At 35.5% G+C, this 21,201-nt stretch overlaps 1 protein-coding gene across 1 annotated transcript; it reads left to right on the top strand.

The window, feature by feature from the left end:
* Positions 1–10,990: 10,990 nt before the first annotated feature.
* On the top strand, positions 10,991–20,958 carry LOC129278776 (uncharacterized). The gene is made up of 4 exons (XM_064111440.1): positions 10,991–11,060; positions 12,398–12,516; positions 14,981–15,050; positions 18,511–20,958. The coding sequence occupies exons 1-4, from the start codon at positions 11,009–11,011 to the stop codon at positions 18,594–18,596; spliced, it is 327 nt and encodes a 108-aa protein (XP_063967510.1). The 5' UTR covers positions 10,991–11,008; the 3' UTR covers positions 18,597–20,958.
* The last annotated feature ends 243 nt before the right edge of the window (positions 20,959–21,201 follow it).

Here is a 21,201-nt window from a genome sequence, read left to right as displayed (position 1 = left end):
GAAAAAGTGAAAGAAGATATTGATTAAATTTTGCATAAAATTCATCAATAAATTCAGTTATGGGATCTTCAAGTATTTTATAAATTAATACCAGCAGCTCTCGATTGACACAAATCCTGTTAAAGTAAAAATTACTTTACAAACAAGCGCAATATTCCATTCAAACCTCGCCGCGGAATTAATTTTTCTACGACAAACTTTTAAAATATAAGATATTTACATTCCATATGAGTTTCTCAATTATTTTGATTGTGGAGAAGTGAAGTTAATGAAAGTAGAACAAAATTGTGCGTTACTCGCTTTGACTAACCTAAAAATTAAATGCAAATACAGGATCGGCCGTTCAGGATACAGTTCCAGAATGCGAGCGCGAAGCTCTAGTCTATAGCTGATTATTTTTTTATCCAACAGTAAGGCTTATAAGTACAAGCTTTTTGTAATTATGACACATATCTCGCTAAAATAACAATTAGAGGGCGAAATGCGAGCTGATTATATTTTTCAGATTGAGAGCAAAACAGGAAAAATATTTAAAAGCTATTTTTGTAATCATGATCAGAAGATATAGGCCAATTAAAGGGGAATCCAGCCTTGGCCATTAAATGTTGTGTTGGGAAGGAGAAAAATAAATTAAACGGAACGGTGAAAGTTTGAAAGAAATCGGACAAGCAATAAGAAAGTTACAGCTGCTTTGAAATTGAGATCACTAATACTATGTAGATTTCAAATTGGCAACTGGGTAAGTAAATTATGACAAGGGGCAAGGACAACTTTTTCATAGGCCATGTACTTTATTATCAGGGATTTGTGGTTTTCTCCTAAATACCCATTCCCCTGGGGCAGTAATCTCAATATAACCCTGGTAGTATATTGTTTTATGTCCTCATGAAAGAAAAATATAATTTGAAATAAAACTTTTGGGAAAAATGACATTTTAGCCATATTATGTATTGGAGTACATGGAAGAGTAGTCCTTGCCTTACATCACTTTGACATCCCATATGCGGCCAATTTGAAGTCTCCATGGGTATAGTGATTACCAATATTTACAACTTTTAAAAATTCATAACTTTGTTGTTGTTTGTCCAATATTGTTCAAACTTTCACCTATCAACTTGTCTGATTTTTCTTTTCCTTATAAAACAAGTTTTTATTTGGGTTGGATTCCCCTTTAAATAAAAAATTGCGAGCGGCGTGAGCTGGAAATTGTTGATATTCAGATATGGAAAAGAGAGTTTATCTTGTAGGTTATTGCTTGTAGAATTATATACACTCATCAAATAATTCGAACGAGAAGCGCATGCTGAATTAAAATCGGATATTCAGGATTTGAAAATGAACTCTTGTAAGGAATTCCTGAAGAGCATATACGGTATGCCACCATTAAAAAAGCGCGAGATAAAGTTTTTATATTCAGACCTAAAAAGGGGGACATTTTCTAGAACTTTTAGTGATCATGAAAAAAAAATTAGGATATAACTTCCAAGTTATGCTTTTTTGTAAGTTAGACCTATATATTTATCTCTTATTAGGCCTTCTTAGTAGTTTTCTTCTTTTCCTTCCACCTAATACCTAGCTAATCTTGTTCCGATGTTTTTAATCTCTCATATGCCTTCAAACATATTTTCAGTTCGTGGTAATAGGCGGTACCCGGGGGGCAAGGGGGGGGGGGAACCATAACTCTGCCTCTGATTAACTTCATAATTGAAATGAAGGTAGCAAGGGGAGGGGGGTGAAATTTAAAATGATGCTCCCAGATTTAATGAGCTTTTCAAAGTCGCTGAAAAACATGAAATAGTATTTACGAATGAAAAAAAATATAGGCTGCTATGTTCACTTGGGTGACAGACGACAGACGGCTGCTACAAAGAAGAAAAGTAAAAATACATTGGATTTTCAAGATGGTCGAAATACTAGGAGCCCCTGTAATAATATCTTGTTCATATGATCCTTCTTATAAAGGTAAGACGCTAAGAATATGATTTTGTATTATTTTTTACTGAATATGAATCGATCTTTCCAGAAAAGTTTTTTTCATGTATTGTCCCACCTATTGAAATTTGCGTACCGGTACCGTAATAATTTAGGTAGCTCCACGATCCACCGCACCGGCACCGATTTCAGACACGGCCTCGCATTGCACTTGCAGGCCTTGGCCTTTGCCTCGCGCTCGCGCTAAGACGGACCGAAAGCTTCAGAAGTTCAGTCTCTGTTCAATCAGTTGTCCACTACATGGTCATGGGTGTTGATCTAGGGGATGGGTAACCCAGGGAGCCCAGGAGCTTACCGTGTATTTGACCCACTCCTACTCCTAAGAGTAAGAGTCCTAGACCTAGTAATGAGGTCCAAACATTACATGTATGGACCTCATAGGCACTCTAGGCGACACCCCAATACTTACCCGTGCTAATAAACTGGGACTCCACTCACGCGCATTTGGGCCGCCCTAGCTTAGAACTAAGCTTTGTTTTACTAAAAAATAAATCTTGAAGTTGTAATGATTCAATAAATGTTACTTCATAAATTAGTACTGTTAAATCGGTACTCACCGGTTCTTTTCTTGAATTTTCTGGCAATTTCCCACGCTTCTTGCTTCAATTCTGCGGCTGTTCCTGTCGCGGTAGACAGCTACATATGCAACTTTATTTATAAATAGAGCGCCCCTTACGATAGTTGTTAAGAACGCGGCCAAATTGTTAGGTTTTTTGCACTGTGTCCAAGGCGTTTTTATTTTGTTTGATTTTTATTTTTTAATAAATATTTTGTTAAATAGCGATTTTTACGTCAAATATTAAATTCATATCACAAAATATTTTTAATTGTAGAAATATATATAATATCATGCAATTATTTATTCTATATATATTTTATAATAAAATTTATAATTGTTGCGGTCTTTAAAAAAGGATAGTCGATCGATCAGGTGATGACTACTCGTATCACGTGATCTGAAAATCAGCTTCGTACCGCTTTGATCGCACTCGACGGGACCGGACTGACTGCCAAGAAAAGATCGAAAAAGGACTCAAATGTAAGTTTCCCTTTATTTTATAACATTTAAAATATGAGTAGGATTATAGTTAATGGGTAATTTTTTAATAAATGCTAAACAAATGAGGACAAAGCTTGCATTTTTCGAGTAATAATCACTAATATCATAAAAATAATTTTTGTTATGAATTGTAACAAAATGGCCGATCGAGACTGGGGTAGAAGGAGATAACTTTTCGTTTTTTTGAGGTTCCAGTTTGTGCCCAGATGTCAGGAAACTGCCACTCGTTAGACCTTCATTCATATAATCGTGGTAAGTGCATAATTTCTGTTTTCACAATTCATTTGGAGAAATATTTAGACCATAAATCACCCTAGTCCCGTGAGTATGGTAAAATACACGGTAAGCCCCTGGGCGCCCGCACAGCAGCGGGCGGGAGCTCCCTGGGTTAGGGGATGGGGGGATATATCGGCGTTATTCATAGGGAACCACCGGCACCGCGCTGGGCGTTGTGGCGTGTGCCTGTAAGTATCTGTAAGTGTAACTTACACAGGCGCACGCCACAACGCCCAGCAACTTACAGGCGCACGCCACAACGCCCAGCGCGAACCTCTGCATAAATTTGAAACTTCCCCACAGCCTTACAGTTACACTGTGGGGAAGTTTCAAATTGATGCAGAGGTTCGAGGTTTGAGCCCTGGTCACGTCTTTCGGATGGTGACGTTGACCCAGACGTAAATAATCATATCTGATTGACACACGTCTGACAAAACTCAAATACACACACACACCACCGTGCTGTTCGCGTTCACTTTGTCTGTGACTTTATACAGCAGAACCGACCTCCATCAAGTTGTAGTCACAAGTCACAACATTTGACACAAGTGCACACGTACAAATTGACGAGTGGTTCCCGAAATCACGATTTGGCCATTACATTCCCTCAATATTTCAGGTGGGGGGGGGGGGAGTGGGAAGGAATGACCAATAGTGGATCTATTTTGCTCCATTTTTTTGAAATATATGGAATGTAACCTAAGTAATTTTCATGGCGCTAACGCAGTCTCGCACTGGCAGACTTCAAGCAAATTTCCCCACCAGTAATTCCTCCCAAACGTCACAGCAAGTCTCTCAATCACATTTTAAGGACAATATTTCAACCACTTTCCCAAATATTGTGATCAGAAGTGGCTCTATTTCGGCAAAATCTCATTCAGACATTGCTTCACTTGGCCTGCCTGGCTTTTTTCCCCCTAGCCTAGAGGACTCCGTGATGATATTTTTTAATGATTTTGATATTGTCATTTCATCACGGAGCCTAGACAAGCATATGGGACTGTGCCTGGAGAAGATAATACACAAGAAGGGAATTCCCTTCATATTTAACATTAGAAATATCGACTCTATTTTAGACTACAATTTTATTAAATAGTTACCTTTATACACCTAATGCGTATAAAGGTATGACAGTTTCCCCCAAAAAATAAGAAAAATGAGAGGTTTCTTTATACCAGACCGATGTCGTGTATCAATTCGTAAACACTGCAGATACAATATAGGCTTGACCCTTGAACTGCTTCGATATGACGAAGCTTCAATGAACTATGTTACGAGTGCCGTTTTGACGAACAATTCATAGATTAAAATGATTATTTATTAAATAATAGAATTTAAATATTGATTGTAGATAATTATTATAACAATGATAATTATTTTCAATCAATATTTTGATTCTATTATTCAATGAATAATAGAGGTGGAGAAAAGAGTGATTGAAAAATCCTTTTTACTCCACCTTCTTTTCTTGATCTGGTACATACGTATACTTCATCCCTCCTTATTGAAATACATATAGGTCTGGTGTCTGCCTCTGTGTCTCCTGTACGAACAGAGTACGTTTTAGCAGTCATTCGTCGCCATTCTCAATACTTGAATAATTAATTAATTTATTTATTTGCAATTGAACTTATTCTATTATATTTGAAATAATGTGTAGACAAGCATATGGGACTGAGCCTGGAGAAGATAATACACAAGAAGGGAATTCCCTTCATTTTTTATATTAGAAATATCGACTCTATTTTAGACTACAATTTTATTAAATAGCATACCTTTATACACCTAATGTGTATAAAGGTATGACAGTTTCCCCCCCAAAATAAGAAAAATTAGAGGTTTCTTACCAGACCGATGTCGTGTATCAATTCGTAAACACTGCAGATACAATAGGCTTGACCCTTTAACTGCTTCGATATGATGTAACTTCGATGAACTATGTTACGAACTGCCGTTTTGACGAACAATTCATAGATTAAAATTACTATTTATTAAATAATAGAATTTAAATATTGATTGTAGATAATTATTATAACAATGATAATTATTTACAATCAATATTTTGATTCTATTATTCAATGAATAATAGAGGTGGAGAAAAGAGTGATTGAAAAATCCTTTTTACTCCACCTTCTTTCTTGATCTGGTACATACGTATACTTCATCCCTCCTAATTGAAATACATAGGTCTGGTGTCCGCCTCTGTGTCTCCTGTACGAACAGAGTACGTTTTAGCAGTCATCCGTCCCCATTCACAACATGTGATTATTTGTACAGTTATCAGATTGAATGGGGAATTGCACTTGGATTACTATGAAAAGATAGTAACCCCCCCTTTCTAATACTCCTTCACCCTTAATTTACCTTCCTCGCAATACTCGTTCCGCCCCCCTTCCCCGACCGCCTAAGTATTTGGGCTAGAGATGGAATCACAAACCAATTAATACTTGAATAATTAATCAATTAATTTGCAATTAAACTTATTCTATTATATTTGAAATGTGTGTACAACATTTTGTATGTGTATATCCCACGGTATTGTAAGTCTATTTCATTCTGTCTATGTGCATATATGTATTTGTAATTTTGTAAACCCGATGTGAAAGGAATTTCCTACATAGGACAATTTAGATACATTCAATTCAATTCAATTCAACTCTTTCTTGGCATCTTTCATTCTTTTTTTCTCATTAAGTCAATCACTCCTTTTAAGTTTCAGTATTGATTTGATTGTTTTCCCCTTTATTTCAATCCACTTTTTTGCATTGTCTCTCTATTTTATCCTCAAGCCTTCCCTCCCCAATTTCTTTAAAGGACAAGTCCACCCCGACACAAAGTTGATTTGAATAAAAAGAGACAAATCCAACAAACATAACACTGAAAATTTCATCAAAATCGAATGTAAAATGAGAAATTTATGACATTTTAAAGTTTTGCTTAATTTCACTAAACAGTTCCTGGTGGGTATGCAAATGAGGAGACTGATGACGTCACCCACTCACTATTTCTTTTGTATTGTATAGTATGAAATAGAGAATATTCTACTTCTCTCCTCATTGTCAAGTGAAACAACGATTAATTCCTCCCTGAACATGTGGAATGGGCATTGTTTAATACTATATGATTCAGTTAAGTTGGTCCTTATTGTCAAATCTATAAAAAATGAAATATTGTTTAATTCAAATAATAAAATACAAAAGAAATAGTGAGTGAGGGACATCATCGACTGTCTCATTTGAGTTGTGCATATCACTTTTCTTGTGAAAAATAAGCAAAACTTAAAAGTGTCATAACTTTCTTATTTTACATCCGATTTTGATGAAATTTTCAGCGTTTTGCTAGTTTGATTTTTTCTATTTATTCAAATCAACATTTTTCTGGGATGGACTTGACCTTTAAGCATTCCCCTTTTTTTCACTTCGAACCTACAACAGCCTCTTTCCAATTGTAAGTTCTTATCACTCAGTCTTCATCTCTTTCCTGACATGTTCCTTTAGTTCTCCCTTTATCATATCCTCTTTCTTCATGTACTCCTAAGTTTATTTTCCTCTAAGAGTAGGGAAGTTATCCCGGGGAAGTAGTTAACGTATTAATTTATTACTGATAATTACTAATTTATAATCCTGTTCCTTTGTAAAGTTGCATTAGGGTAATTTGTACTGTATTATAGTAACCTTTCCAGATTAACTGTCCGACACTTATATGACACGCATGTGTTGATAGTGTCGTTAATTTTGTATCAATCAATCAATTTTCCTCTCTTTCTATTTCCTTATCTTGAATTCAATTTTCATTCATTCTATATCAATCATATATATTTTTTTTTTATATGATCTTGTGTCATGAGGTCGCCTACTTTTGCGTTACATGGTGATCTTTGCTTCTGCATTGCCTTTTTAACTTCAAAAGTCTTTATCTCACTAAGTATACATGTACATCCTATGATAGTAAAAGTACGTACAGTGTATATATTTTCTGAAAGGAAATTACTCAATGAAACCAAATCTGCACTCAGATATTGATGTAAAGCTTAAATGTGTTAATTAGTATTTTTGTAAATTTCATATTTGTGATCATGATAATTTGTACAATCTTCCTATGACCAAAATAATAATATTTCTGCACAGACAGAGTCAGACCTTTCTAACAATGTATAATTTTATTGGGTTTATGGTCAAGAAACTACATGTAATTCAAAATCAACCAGCATATACATGGTGTATGCATTTTTAATTTCTTTTTTATTTTATTTCATTTAATTTTTTTAAATTTTTATTTATTTATTATTATTATTATTATTATTTTTTTTTTTGGGGGGGGATAAAGAAATTAGTATATTGTGCTATTATACAGTGCGAGTCAGAAAAAATATTACACTTTTAAATGAAGTATTTTAAAAGAAAATGTGGAATTCAGAGAGAATTCATAGCAGGTATGGATAGAGTAAATATTCTTTTGTCACTTGGTAAAATTTGTTTCAGTGTTGTTGTTATGGTTCAGTGCACAACAGCCATTGTTTGAAAAAAGTGTCAAATCCCATTTGCGCTATGTCAGGTAATTACCTGCTGAAACAGAGACAAAAGCATTCACATAAACAATAAGCGTAAAGTTTATGCGTATACAGTATATCAATCAAGAAAAATAAACAAAAAAACCAGTAAATCTAAATTATCTTTACTGAAAATTCCTTTTCATTGTCATTTTGGCCACAACTTTGACAAAGCTTCCCGCCTTCAGTCTTCCATGGTACTCTGATGATCCGCTGCTGCAAGTCATCCAGGTCTTCAGGTGGGGTGCTGTACACTTTTGACTTCAGGTACCCCCAGACGAACACAGGCATACACTTCGCAGGGCCATGGCAGCAATGCTCCATCAAGCTCAGAAGTGCATCGAGAGAAATGGACAACATGTGGAAGATTGAAGGCCTGAAGCTTTGTCCAAGTTGTGGCCAAAATTACAATGAAAAGGAACTTTTCACATGTTTCATTGAAGATAATTTATTGATTTACCGGTTCTCTTGTTTATTTTTCTTGATTAATAAACATACATGTACGCATAAACTTTACGCTCATCATTTGTGTGTTTCAGCAGGTAATCACCTGACTTGGCGCAAATGGGTTTTGACACTTTTTCAAACAATGGCTGTTGTGCACTCAACCGTAACAACAACACTGAAACAATTTTACCAAGTGACAAAGGAATATTTACTCTATCCATTCATGCTAGAAATTTTCTCTGAATCCCACATTTAAAAAATACATAATTTTAAAAACTAACATTTTTTCTGACTCGCACTGTAGTGTGCTATTATTGCCTGCATTACAATTAAATGGTGGGACTGTGTTCATCTGATTTAAGGTATAAAACAATTTAAAAGAAATTATATCATTAGATGATAATACTTCTAAGATTCTTCACATATTGTTGGTCTGAATGTCTCTGACCTGTGTCATTTGACCTTTAAGATCTGTAACAAAGCCAAGTATCACTTTCATCATACCGAATAATAGAAAGCACATTCTGTTTTATACCGGTACACACAAGCTATATTGAAAATGAAAGTAAGAATAACTGTGAAGAAAATATGGGTCAATTGTTGTGAAAAGTTCACAATTTTTTAAATTTCTTTTTAAATGTTTTGACCTTGTTTTTCATTTTATCTTGACAATAACATTGCCAAATGTATTTTTCCATCAATTAACAGAAAAGAAGAATGTTCTAGCTCTAAATTTGATACCAAATTTGTAGTTGGAAGTCAAGTTTTGACAAAAATATTAATGTTTCACCCAAAATAGCCCAAAATATTGAAAATTACCTAAATTGACTTTGTGCAGGTGGCACTGCTTCCGACGGCACTGCTTCAGGTACCACCCCTGGTGTTCTGTCTTTAAAGATGTGTAACTCAAGTTCTGTTAATGAGAGCAATGAAACATTCTAGATTACATGTATTAGCCAATGAATTCAGCTTTAAAATAATACCAAATTCGTTGGCATAACTTCTTTGGTTTTGAAAATATTTAGGAATAACTCTACAAATTAACCAAAATATGTAACAGCACCACCCTTTTTGGTGGGCGACCCCATGACACATGACCACATCTAGTACAATAATTTCATAATCTGTCCTAATCTCATTTATTTTGTTTTGCCCTTTTTCTGTACATTTCTGTAATCCACTTTCAATCCAAATAATGTCTTCCCAGGAGTAATTGATTATTTATTCATCCCTTCATCCATTGTTCTTAAAAAAATATGTATTATTTTCCTTTATTTTATTTTCATTTCCTCCACATTTTTACTATTCTTTCTTTTCTTAATGTAATAAATTATTCTCACATCATTTTATCCCTAAATTTCTTTGTTTTTTGTGTATATATCATCTCTGTTTTTATAACGGAATGTATGTGTCAGTTGGGCCAATTAAAGTGCCTCATATTCAAAAGTTTTTTAAGGAGTAGGGGGGGGGGGAATGATGCAACCCCTCCCACATGTCCTTAATACTTAAGGGGACCCCTTGCCATGATTTCTCTCTAGGTTCTTATGTTAGGTAGTGGCATAGAACAGATTTTTTTCTTTTTAACCGAATGTGGCGCTTCAAAAAAACTATTTGCAAACCTCTGCTGTACCAGTAGATTGTTAAAGTTTGAAGTTTTTTCAGCCCTTCAGCACGAAAATGCAAGTGCTCAGAGGAAAAATATTAGTCATTGTTTTTTTTCTCAAGTTGTATTCCTGAAAAAGTGATTTTAATTTCCCTGCATTAGATTATGATGTCATATTCTAAATTGATTACATTTTTGTCTCGCACCTGCAGAGCAGAGCGAGACTACAGTACATCATGTATGTACATGTATAGGCGCCGCTTTTCTGACGGCGGTGGCGTCGTCAACGTTGAAGTCTTTACCAATTTTAAGTATTTGAAATGTTATCGTAACTTAAAAAGTATATGGACCTAGTTACCGCAACTTGGACATATTTACATGTATTCAATTATTACTAAAATCCTGTCTGAGTTTCAGGTCACATGACCAAGGTCATTGAACTTTATAGACAATGTTGAGGGAATCAACATCAAAATCTTAACCACTGATAAGTTTTTGAAATGTCATCATAACTTTAAAGGTTAATAGGTCTAGCTCATGAAACTTGGACATAAGCATAATGGTGTATCATGGAACATCCTGCCTGAGTTTCAGGTCACGTGACCAAGGTCAAAGGTCAATAGCATCAATTAATTTTTGCCATGTTGGGGGTATTTGCCATCATTACTTTATACGTACATGTATATGGATCTAGTTAATGAAACTTGGACATAAGAGAAATCAAGTACCATTGAAAATACTACGTTGGTTTACTTTCAGGTCACATGACCAAGGTCAAAGGTCATTTAAGGTAAGTGAACTTTGGACATGTTGATGGTATTTGTTGGATCTTGCCATCGTAACTTTAAAGTTTATGGATCTCGTTAATGAAATGTGGACTTAAGGGCAATCAGGTATCACTGATTGTCTTGCACACCTCTTAGGTCACATGATCAAGGTTAAAGGTCATTTGGGGTTAATGAATGTATTTCATTATCATATGAATGTTGTTCTTTAAGATTTAATATAATATATTATATTATAATTATTCAGTAGTTGCTTTCAAAGTCAGCACTGCTGCTGGTGTATATTGAATCGCGTAATGCCAGCGAGACTGTCAGAGGCGTCCACTTGTTGTAGTATCACTTTATCATGTGAGCCATATTTTTAATTCATTATTTTCTCCTTTTTAAAAGTTCACTTGTATAAATATATGGGACTTAATTTATGAAATTGATTAGATTAAATGCATGCATTTTTAATGCAAAGTGCACTATTCATGTATACAACCTTGAAATGCAGACCATGCAAGTTCTACCAACCTACATACATGTAATGTACTGACTATATTCATCCTCTTGCAGCAGTAAGCTACATCTGTATATATGCAGAAAATAAACAAGGACAATTAATCAATCTAAAAGTTAATCGATTGTACTATCCCTGTGTTAAAGGGGGTACTCCAGGCCCGGGGGGGCCACTTACATTGACGAGTGGATACCATGCGCGACCAAAAAAACACGTAAAAAGGATGTCTTTTTCACGATAGGGCACGTTACGTACGTAACGTGATAAGGGTGTCAAAAACACAAAAATAATGAAAAAAGGGTATCTATTTCGCTAGGACAATTACGTGTTTAGGGTCGAATTTGCGGGGATGATAAAACAAAATTAAAATGTTTTATAAAGGATGTCCTTTTTGCCCCAACACTTCGTGTTTAGAGTCCAATTTGCGCGAGGTGTAGAAGGTGGGGTCGTACTAAACCAAACAAGGTAAAGCCGACGACCGAAGGACCCGTAACAATAAAACATTCCTGTACTTGTTTAGGGGTTCATTTCAGGGAATATTTGTTTCCAATACTTGTTAAGGGTAGGGTTTCACACGCCAATACTTGTTAAGGGGTGCATTTTCAGAATATGGAAATTACGTGTTTAGGGTGCTTTTCGAGACCCCATGTTCGTGCATGGTATCCACTCGTGAATGGAAGTGGCCCCCCCGGGACTCCAGGATGAATATGTACATGTGGTTTGAACAGTGACACAATATTTGCTCTTGTGACAATATTTTGTCTATGATGAAGGGTTAGGGTTGCAATAGAGTTTTATGTTAAGTTATAAAGGATAGGGTACATATATGTACTTTTAAATCAAGGATTGAGGTTGGTCATTCAATTAGTGTGCAAAATTTACAGCAGAGCCATTTTTCCACGGAGCAAATGTCATGGAACTAGTTTGAACAGATAGAGTAAAATCAGGGTATCAGACAAATACAATACTGAAAAAATAATCAAAATTGGAAGAGGAATAACAAAGTCATGACACTTCAAAGTTTGAATGACATTTTCAATGAAACAGTTGTTCTCATGAATATACAACGATTGAGTTGATAATGCAAGCTCAGATTATTCTAAACTTCCAGAAAGGTACATTAACCTCACAATGTGATTACTTCAAACTGTGTGATGATAACTTTGTTTGTGTTTCTTTCCAGTTGATGTCTACCTCCATGACCAGTTGTGGGGAGGGTCAGTGACCTCAAATGACCTGGCTATAGAGGTCATGACCTTAATTTCTGAGCTGGAAGTTCTCTGTGATAAAGAATCGCATCAGGTAAGATTATACCCAAGCCCTTCAACTCAAGTGAAAATTATAATTGGCTTGAGAAAGTCCACAGGAGTGGACGAAAGCTCCCCCCAAAACAAAATTAAGGTTTGTAGAATCAAAACTCAACATTATTTTTTTTTATCATCCCCAACTGATGAAAGTTTTCTGAAATGATCATTTTTTTTTATCAAACCCAGATAAGGAAATAATCATATTTTTAGGGACTACATTTGTATTTTATCACATTGGGGGCGATTGCTGATTTTTGTACTATTTCTTTCATTTGAAGAGTGAATTTTATTCTCCAACAAAAAATATCACCATCAAGTGTGTAGGATGTTTGTTTTCTCAATATTCTTGAATAGTGTTTATACATGTACATGTAGTAGAAAAAGCCAGAAATATCACCAGAATCACCAGAAATCGCATGTTGCCCTCATGTATTTGATACAACCTTTTGGTTGGGATAAACTACATTGCCTTTTAATGCTTCTTTATTTAGCTGAACTACTAAACATCACGCAAAGTGAGATTGGACGGTTTTTAAGTGATTGATCGAAAACCCCTCTGAGTTTCAGAATACCACTTTGCGCATCCCTGCCCTCTTTTCCTTGAACGGAATGTATTTGTTTCAAATATTTGTTTGAATGTATAACTTCAGAGGTGGGTTAAGTATCTGTTATGAACTTTTTTTGCTGCTGTGACATTACACACTTGATGTGCAATTGAGACAAGTTGGAGTGTAGGATAAGGACTCTTGGTACAGATAGGTGAACTTTTTTTCTTCTGCTTGTCAATTATGTTGTCATGGATGTCAATACACTGTACCGGACAGTTTACCAGCAAAGGCTGTCCTGCCGGATTCCTACGGGAGTTACATACACAGAAACAGAAAGTGAAACCAAAGTTCATGGAATATTAGTGGTGACTGGTGAGGAAAGAAAACTATTATAAAAGCCAACGTTGTTATTGCTGCTGTTACAACAACGGCAACAATATCAACAACAACAGCAGCAATTGCACCAACAATAAATACTACTACTGCTCTACTACTACTTCTACTACAACAACAACAACAGCAGCAGCACCACCACCACCAACAACAACAACAACTACAACAACAACAACAACAACAAACAACTACTACTACTACTACTACTACTACTACTTCTACTACTACTACTACTACTACTACTACTACTACTACTACTACTACTACTACTACTACTACTACTACTACTACTACTACTACACTACTACTACACTACTACTACTACTACTACTACTACTACTACTACTACTACTACTACTACTACTACTACTACTACTACTACTACTACTTACTACTACTACTACTACTACTACTACTACTACTACTACTACTACTACTACTACTACTACTACTACTACTACTACTACTACTACTACTACTACTACTACTACTACTACTACTACTACTACTAAGTACTACTACTACTACTACTACTACTACTACTACTACTACTACTACTACTACTACTACTACTACTACTACTACTACTACTACTACTACTACTACTACTACTTACTACTACTACTACTACTACTACTACTACTACTACTACCGATACTGCTACTGCTACTTCTCCACCTGCTCTCTCTCTCTCTAACTACTTCCCACTATACTGTCCGTAATTTTGTCTGTTTGACTTTAGTATACACTATCGCTGAATGAGAACGAATATCAATTTAATATGTAGGAATTTAATCAATCACCTCAATTTTAGAATATGATATTTTCAACTTAAAACAAATCCAAGTACTACAAAAAATGTTTGGTTTCAAGTGCTATCTTCCAATTGCCTTGTTTATAATTCTGGTCTAGAGCCCTCTATTGACAGATACATGCATATTGAGTATTTCTTTTTTCTTTCTTTCTCTTTCTTTCTTTCTTCTTTCTCTTTCTTTCTAAGTTCTTCTTTCTTTCTTCCTTTCTTCCTTCCTTGCTTCCTTCCTTGCTTCCTTGCTTCCTTCCTTCCTTCCTTCCTTCCTTCCTTCCTTCCTTCCTTCCTTCCTTCCTTCCTTCCTTCCTTCCTTCCTTCCTTCCTTCCTTCCTTCCTTCCTTCCTTCCTTCCTTCCTTCCTTCCTTCCTTCCTTCCTTCCTTCCTTCCTTCCTTCCTTCCTTCCTTCTTTCGTCCATCTGATTATTTCTCTGTAATTTTTTCCTCTCTCCCTTTCTCCCTCCCTCCCTCCCTCCCTCCCTCCCTCCCTCCCTCCCTCCCTCCAGGGAGGAGTGTTACACACTACATAGTATCTACTGTGTATGCCATGCTTACAAATATCTTTTAGCAAATTTTTATATCTGTGTTTGAATGCCATGTGCACTGTCTAACAAGATTAAGAATGCTGCTACAGAATATTACACTTATTTCTTTACATTAATTTCTTTCTTCATTAAAAAAAAAAATCTTACATGTATTTCTTATCACAGGATGCCAATCAAACGAAATATCAGAGAGGGAGCCAGAAAAAGACCTACACGGCTACATTTGAAACACAAGGTATGTCAGTAAATGTCTACTACCACGATCTGATACCCGATCCATATTAAAAACATGGGAAAATGCTGTAAATTTCATCAGAAATTTGATCAAAACTTATGAAGTTGTTGAATTGGAGGGTTTAGCAATAGTTTGTGAACACTGAACACAGCTAGTATGTATGGCATCATGAATATAGTTATGCTGATGATGTCATGCCCCCATTCTACTTTGGTTTATTTTATTAAATGAAAGTCAATTACATACTAGTATTTGATATTGCCATGAATGTAAATGTATGTACAATTATTGATGTCAGATGTATTTTGTAATTTTATTTATTTATTTTTTTTAAAATTTATTTATCTATTTATTTATTTATTAACTTTACTTATTACAAAAAAACCCGCAATAGATCATTTTCTCTTGAAACACAAGACAATAATTTGCATGTATGTACAGTATTATCAGGTTTGAATTCGATTTTAATAGCCTATGTACCTCCAGTATGATGTTGTAAATAAATAAAGTATGGCTGAATTTCTTACTTCGTTGAGATAAAGTTTTCTTACCAGCTTGGGTATGCTTAATTTGATTTGATTTATAAATTTCTGTTGCACAGTTGTACGTACATGTAGTATGACAAATACAAAGTCAGTAGTATTTACAAGACATCATATATTACAGATTTAAGGAACACAATTGAAAATATAGGATTACCTCAGTTGATTTTTGTATTAGAGTAAAACGGAGGGGCTTAGTGAAAAAAGCAAAGCTTGTATAAAAGGTGAGCCCTGACCTGGTTTCATTACATAATTTACACAAGAGAGACCAAGGTCATACATGTAGTCGAGTGCATAGTAAAATAAAGAGGCTTTCATAGGAGGAAATTATAATTTGTAAACAGATTTTCGGCATTCTCCTATGTGTTTAAGATCGCATGCTCAATCCCTAATGAAAATCATAAGTCAGACAAAAATCGGAACCAGTGGGATTCGAACCTGCCATCTACTGCTTTCCGGGTAGCGCTTAACCACCAGGCTATTCTGGTTCACGGCTAAATAATGATGAACTGGAAATCAAGTACCCTCGATCCTCTTCTTTCTGGCTCATTAATATGCAAATGCAGTCGTAACTTGTAAACAAATTTTCGGCATTACTCCTATGTGTTTAAGATACGGGTGCAGTTTGCAAAGTATTAGCAACTGAAGGAGTATGAGTTGTAAAAACTTACAATATGAGAGGGAGAGAGAGAGAGAGAGAGTGAGTGGGGGGGGGGGGGGGTGTACAGATGGGGGACAGAGGGAGGAGTGCAGTGCAAATTTTAAAAAAAGCCGGGAAGAAGGAGCAGGTGCTTTGGCTCATTGATGTTGAAGAAATAAATGTGCCTAGATAGAGGAACCAGAATATCATCGTTTGACACATTTCTTGTATCATGAGAAAAGTTATTCCTATGTAAATATGTATACATGTAAATATTTTGAAACAATAAATCCTGAAGGAAGAGGCAAAGAGAAAAAAAAATCACGAGATTGTACATAACTTGATCTAGAAAACATGCCTGACATAAAGATTGGTGCTTTTCCATACTACAAGGAGTTCAACACTTTTGAGAAATGCTTGACTAGATCCTTTGAAGCAGTTGCAATAACTCAGTTCGACAATGTACATGCTGCCCTTACGTGGGAGGGTATCACTCGACATGGGTGTTAGTACTGGGCATACCCAAAAGCTTTCCTTTTTTTTTCTGTGAGAAAAAAAAGGCCGTGATATAAGATCGGGTGAAAACACTTGAATGCAATTGGGACATGACAACGGCATGGCTGTCACTAGCAACGGAGATCGCTGTCACCAGACCACTTAAAGTCAAAGGACTTTATAATAGCCAAAGCTTTGTATATGGGCATCTCTTTGACTTTGGCTTGGAATGTATGGTACATGTATACAGTCATGTAAATCTTTAGATTGCTAGATTGTTTGAATATTTAGATTTTGACAGTACAGTGTACTTAGTGTTGAAGTACATGTATGTAAAATTAAAACGAGTCAAAATATGCACAACAGACAACATTATTATTTGGCAAGTACAAAATTTTGAAACAACACTTAGCCCCCCCACCTTCCCATGTAACTGTTGGAGGTGCAGTTCTCACCACCCCCACCCCCCCCCCCAAAAAAAAAGAGGTAAGAGAAATGGGCTTGCTGGATAGAAATGACCAGAAGCAGTGAACACAGTGAGTCCAAGAAAAAAAAATGGAAAAAATAGGCATAGATATCTAAACAATCAAATATATGTCAGTTTCACTAAATAGTATAGTATCTCTTTATTCAAGACAAATGGATATATCATGCATGTCAGATTAGTGATAAAAAAGAAAATAACTTGGGTTTCCTTTTTTGTTGGACACACTGTACAATGCAGAACATTTGATTGTTACAAAGTTAGCAGGGTTTGCAGTCTTGACTATAAAACCCATATTCGTTTCATCAGTGAATATATTAAATGAATATGAATGGGTTTTATAATGCACTTGAACGAGAGCTACCACCGCCATTCCATTAATTGTTTTATTTACAATTTTGAGGTGTGATAGTGGGGTAAAGTTACATCTTGATATTGCTAAGCACTCGATTGGGATGTGACCCATTTTCAATTTCCCTCGTAGTGGATCTATTAACCTCTTTGCGGTTTCTTCCATGTGTTTCATCATCAGCTTTTAATAGCGGACTGTATTCATTTAGTAAAGGTCATTGGTATTGGTTTCAGTTAATAGCTTGTGGATTGGACTTGTAGAACCTCCGTTCCCCTGGTGTATATTGGTGTATCGCAAGAAACAATTGATTGCGAGTCAATTTTAGGTCCCACAATTAGATGAAAGTCATTAATTTAATAGCAATTTGCGATTAATTGATGGAGTGCTTCTTGACTCAACAATTTTAAGTTTATTTGCTTTAATTGAAATTAATCTATCAATTATCTGAATATTGCAATTGATTACATTACAGTTTGGGTTTTTGTACAGTAAGTTCCTACATGCACATGTACCAAGATGTTCTGTGTGAGAACTCATTGCATCACCCTTGTCCCCTTTCCATTCTTATGGGGAAAAAATCTCGAAAAAAATCTCATGGAGATAAAAAAACTTCTATAATGTATAAAGCATTCTTGAAATAGGAGAAAAAGAGAGTTTTTATACATTATCCTTGCAAAATTATTGAAATAAAATATGACTTTATCGAACACCCCCAAAATAAAAATGTTCTCCAATACAGTGTAGCTTAAAAACTGCTAAATCTATGTTTCTTCCTACATCTACAGTAGATAATTTTAAAGCTTATTTCATCCTGAACATTTTTCTTGCAATGTGATTGAATGCATGTACAAGCAACCCTCTGCTTAATCTTGTAGAATGGCCAGTAATGTTACAACAATATGACATCATCCGAACATCATTAGTTTTCCGCCATCTTGTTTTTTCAGCTGCGCTGCTCCGGGACAAACTGGAGAAACTGATGGCGAAGCATCCCGATTCCAAGCCGAACAGTCTACAGGTAAGAGATTGCTAGTCTGCAAGCACAGACTCAAATTTACACTTTAAGCAAATATATTTATGTCTGAAGTGAAGACTATACTCCAAACTCTCTGTTTGTGTCAAATAACTCTGTTATAGACCTTTGGTAGAGGCAGCCACAGTAAATTGTCAATATAGTCTTGCTACTTCAGACTCTGCGTTGTGTACTTTGCAAATTGCGAAAACCAAAAGTCTGCGCCTGCAGACTAAGAAGTTGCAGTGCTGCATGGAGTGGGTTCACAGACCAAGTTTTTTATTGGATGTCTCCCTCTAGGGGCCAACATTGAAGGTCTGCTCGTTGTTTGAGCACTCAAATGTAGCGAAGATTTGAGGAAATCACTTTGGCTCACTCTTGAAGGAAGGTAATACAGTTTTAAATGAATGCAAGCAAAATGTGACTTTGGATCGATGGGGCAATGTTTTTGAGGAAATTACGTCTCTTCTACCCTTCAAAACTAGAATGCCTTTGAACATGACTACATTAAAGTCACAATAGTCAAGTCCACCCAAAAAAAATGTTAATCAGAGAGCCAGATGATGAATGCAATCTCTGGTGGCGAATCCACATAGACTATATACAGATATTGCCTGGTCTATCTTTTTGATAAATAACATTTCAACTCCCCTCAGAAGCTATATTTTTGACTCAGGAGAATATTTTCCCTCAGCGCTGCGTGCTTCGGGCAAAATATAATCACTTGGGAAAAATATAACTCCGTTGGGGAGAGGAAATGTCACATTCAAACTCTAGGTAGGCAATATCTGTATAATACCCAGGGTTGAAGTTGATCATACGATTAGTGAGTGGAATTTAGAGCGGAGCAATTGTCGCCAGAGCAGACCAGACCAGGGCAAAATATAATCACTTGGGAAATATAACTCCGTTGGGGAGAGGAAATGTTACATTCAAACTCTAGGTAGGCAATATCTGTATAATACCCAGGGTTGAAGTTGATCATACGATTAGTGAGTGGAATTTAGAGCGGAGCAATTGTCGCCAGAGCAAATGTCATGGAACCGTTCAAGAGCCCAGAATCCCCATTCCCTGCAATGTTAAAGCTTATTCAATGTTGCAGATTTTGGCAGTAGGTTGTAAAAAGTCGCCCAGAAAAATAAAAAAATGATAATTTTGTGTCCCCTTGGCACTATGCTATGTTTTCTTCTCTCAAGACATAACCCAGTTTAGTCTTCCTTATTTGCCAAAATTGAGGTTACCCTGAACATTAATTTTTCTTTGTAGAAAGTAGCTACTTCCATCAAATGTATTTCTGCAATTTCTAACACTATTCAGGTGATTTCCATTAACAGCAAAACATTAAAAAGTGCCAAATTGAGTTCAATTTCGATCACAGAAGAGACTATTTATTGTTGGCCTTTCAGAATATGTGTTTTTGTGAAAAATTCTTACTGCCCCAGTGAAAATAGTGCAATTCTTCCTGCGTCAGCAAGAAGGCAAGGCCCTAAAATTAAATCATTTTGAACTCTTAAGGTTGGATATTACCTTAAAAAAGTTTCTGGAAAAGTGAATGTTCTTGCAAATATTATTCTTTAAACAGCTCTGAGTGTAAAGGAAAAGACAATTTTCCGATACCTTGGGCAATAATTTATCTTGCTTGAAAGCATTCAAGTCATATGCATTAACCCCTTGAAATAAGAAAGGCTCTGTCTGTAACAATATAAAGAGAAGGCAAATGCCATGGCTTTCTAAAGTTTATTTATATTGCCTGGAATAGCAGTCGCTTCTTTTCCAGACCAAGCGGAAAATGTGCAACGCAAAGGTCATTTATTCATTCACTCATTCATTCAACTTGAGTGAAAAGCCAATGTAGTTCATTCACAAGAACATGGTTGTGGATTTTGCCAGAGGGCTGTTGCTACAGTGTAGTAGTGCGCTTTGTTTTTTGTGAAGTGGATAATTTGGTGGAAGATAAATATTAAGGAAGCGAGAACAGCGGGCGCAGGGTATAAAAGAGACTTGCAGCGAAAGGAAATGCTTGTCTTTCAACAGCATAATATTAGAACATGAACGCAAAAGGATGGGATTTTCAAAAAGTTTTTGATATCAAGGAAAAAGTAGACAAATGAATAGATCAAATCAAAGTTTGACAACGTCCTGAACAATAATAAAAGCAGAAAAGCAAACGATTGTAGGTCTCCAAAAATGTCAGAATTTGAATTCAACTGAAAGAATAATATGTGCATGACAGTTTTAAATAAATATAAAGCAAAACAGTAAAGATAAATTGTTCAAGTTAAAAAAGTGGAATCAAGAAAGGCGGAAGTATAATGAATTTATCACGGAAGGGAAAGTCTACAATAGGGGAATCATTACGGAGTGTAAAGCCCTAAAATAGTCCAAATAAAAAAAATATTGACTATGAAGTAAAAGAAAATAAACAACTTCTCTTTATATTCTGAATTCATCTACATGTAATACATTAATATCTGTACCTGTTCTACATTATATGTAGTCCAAAGTGCACAGAAAAACAGAAGTATGAAAAAGATCTGTTTTGTTCCTTTTGATTTACTCGTTTATGAGAGCTTATTTCATATCTACAGTAGATTAGATTCTTGAGTGTTAAGAAATGGAATTTCTG

Source organism: Lytechinus pictus, chromosome 16 (genome assembly GCF_037042905.1).
Source record: "Lytechinus pictus isolate F3 Inbred chromosome 16, Lp3.0, whole genome shotgun sequence".
NCBI lineage: Eukaryota > Metazoa > Echinodermata > Echinoidea > Temnopleuroida > Toxopneustidae > Lytechinus > Lytechinus pictus.
The sequence above is the reverse complement of the archived record's forward strand: the minus strand, read 5'-3'. Positions and strand labels throughout refer to the sequence as shown.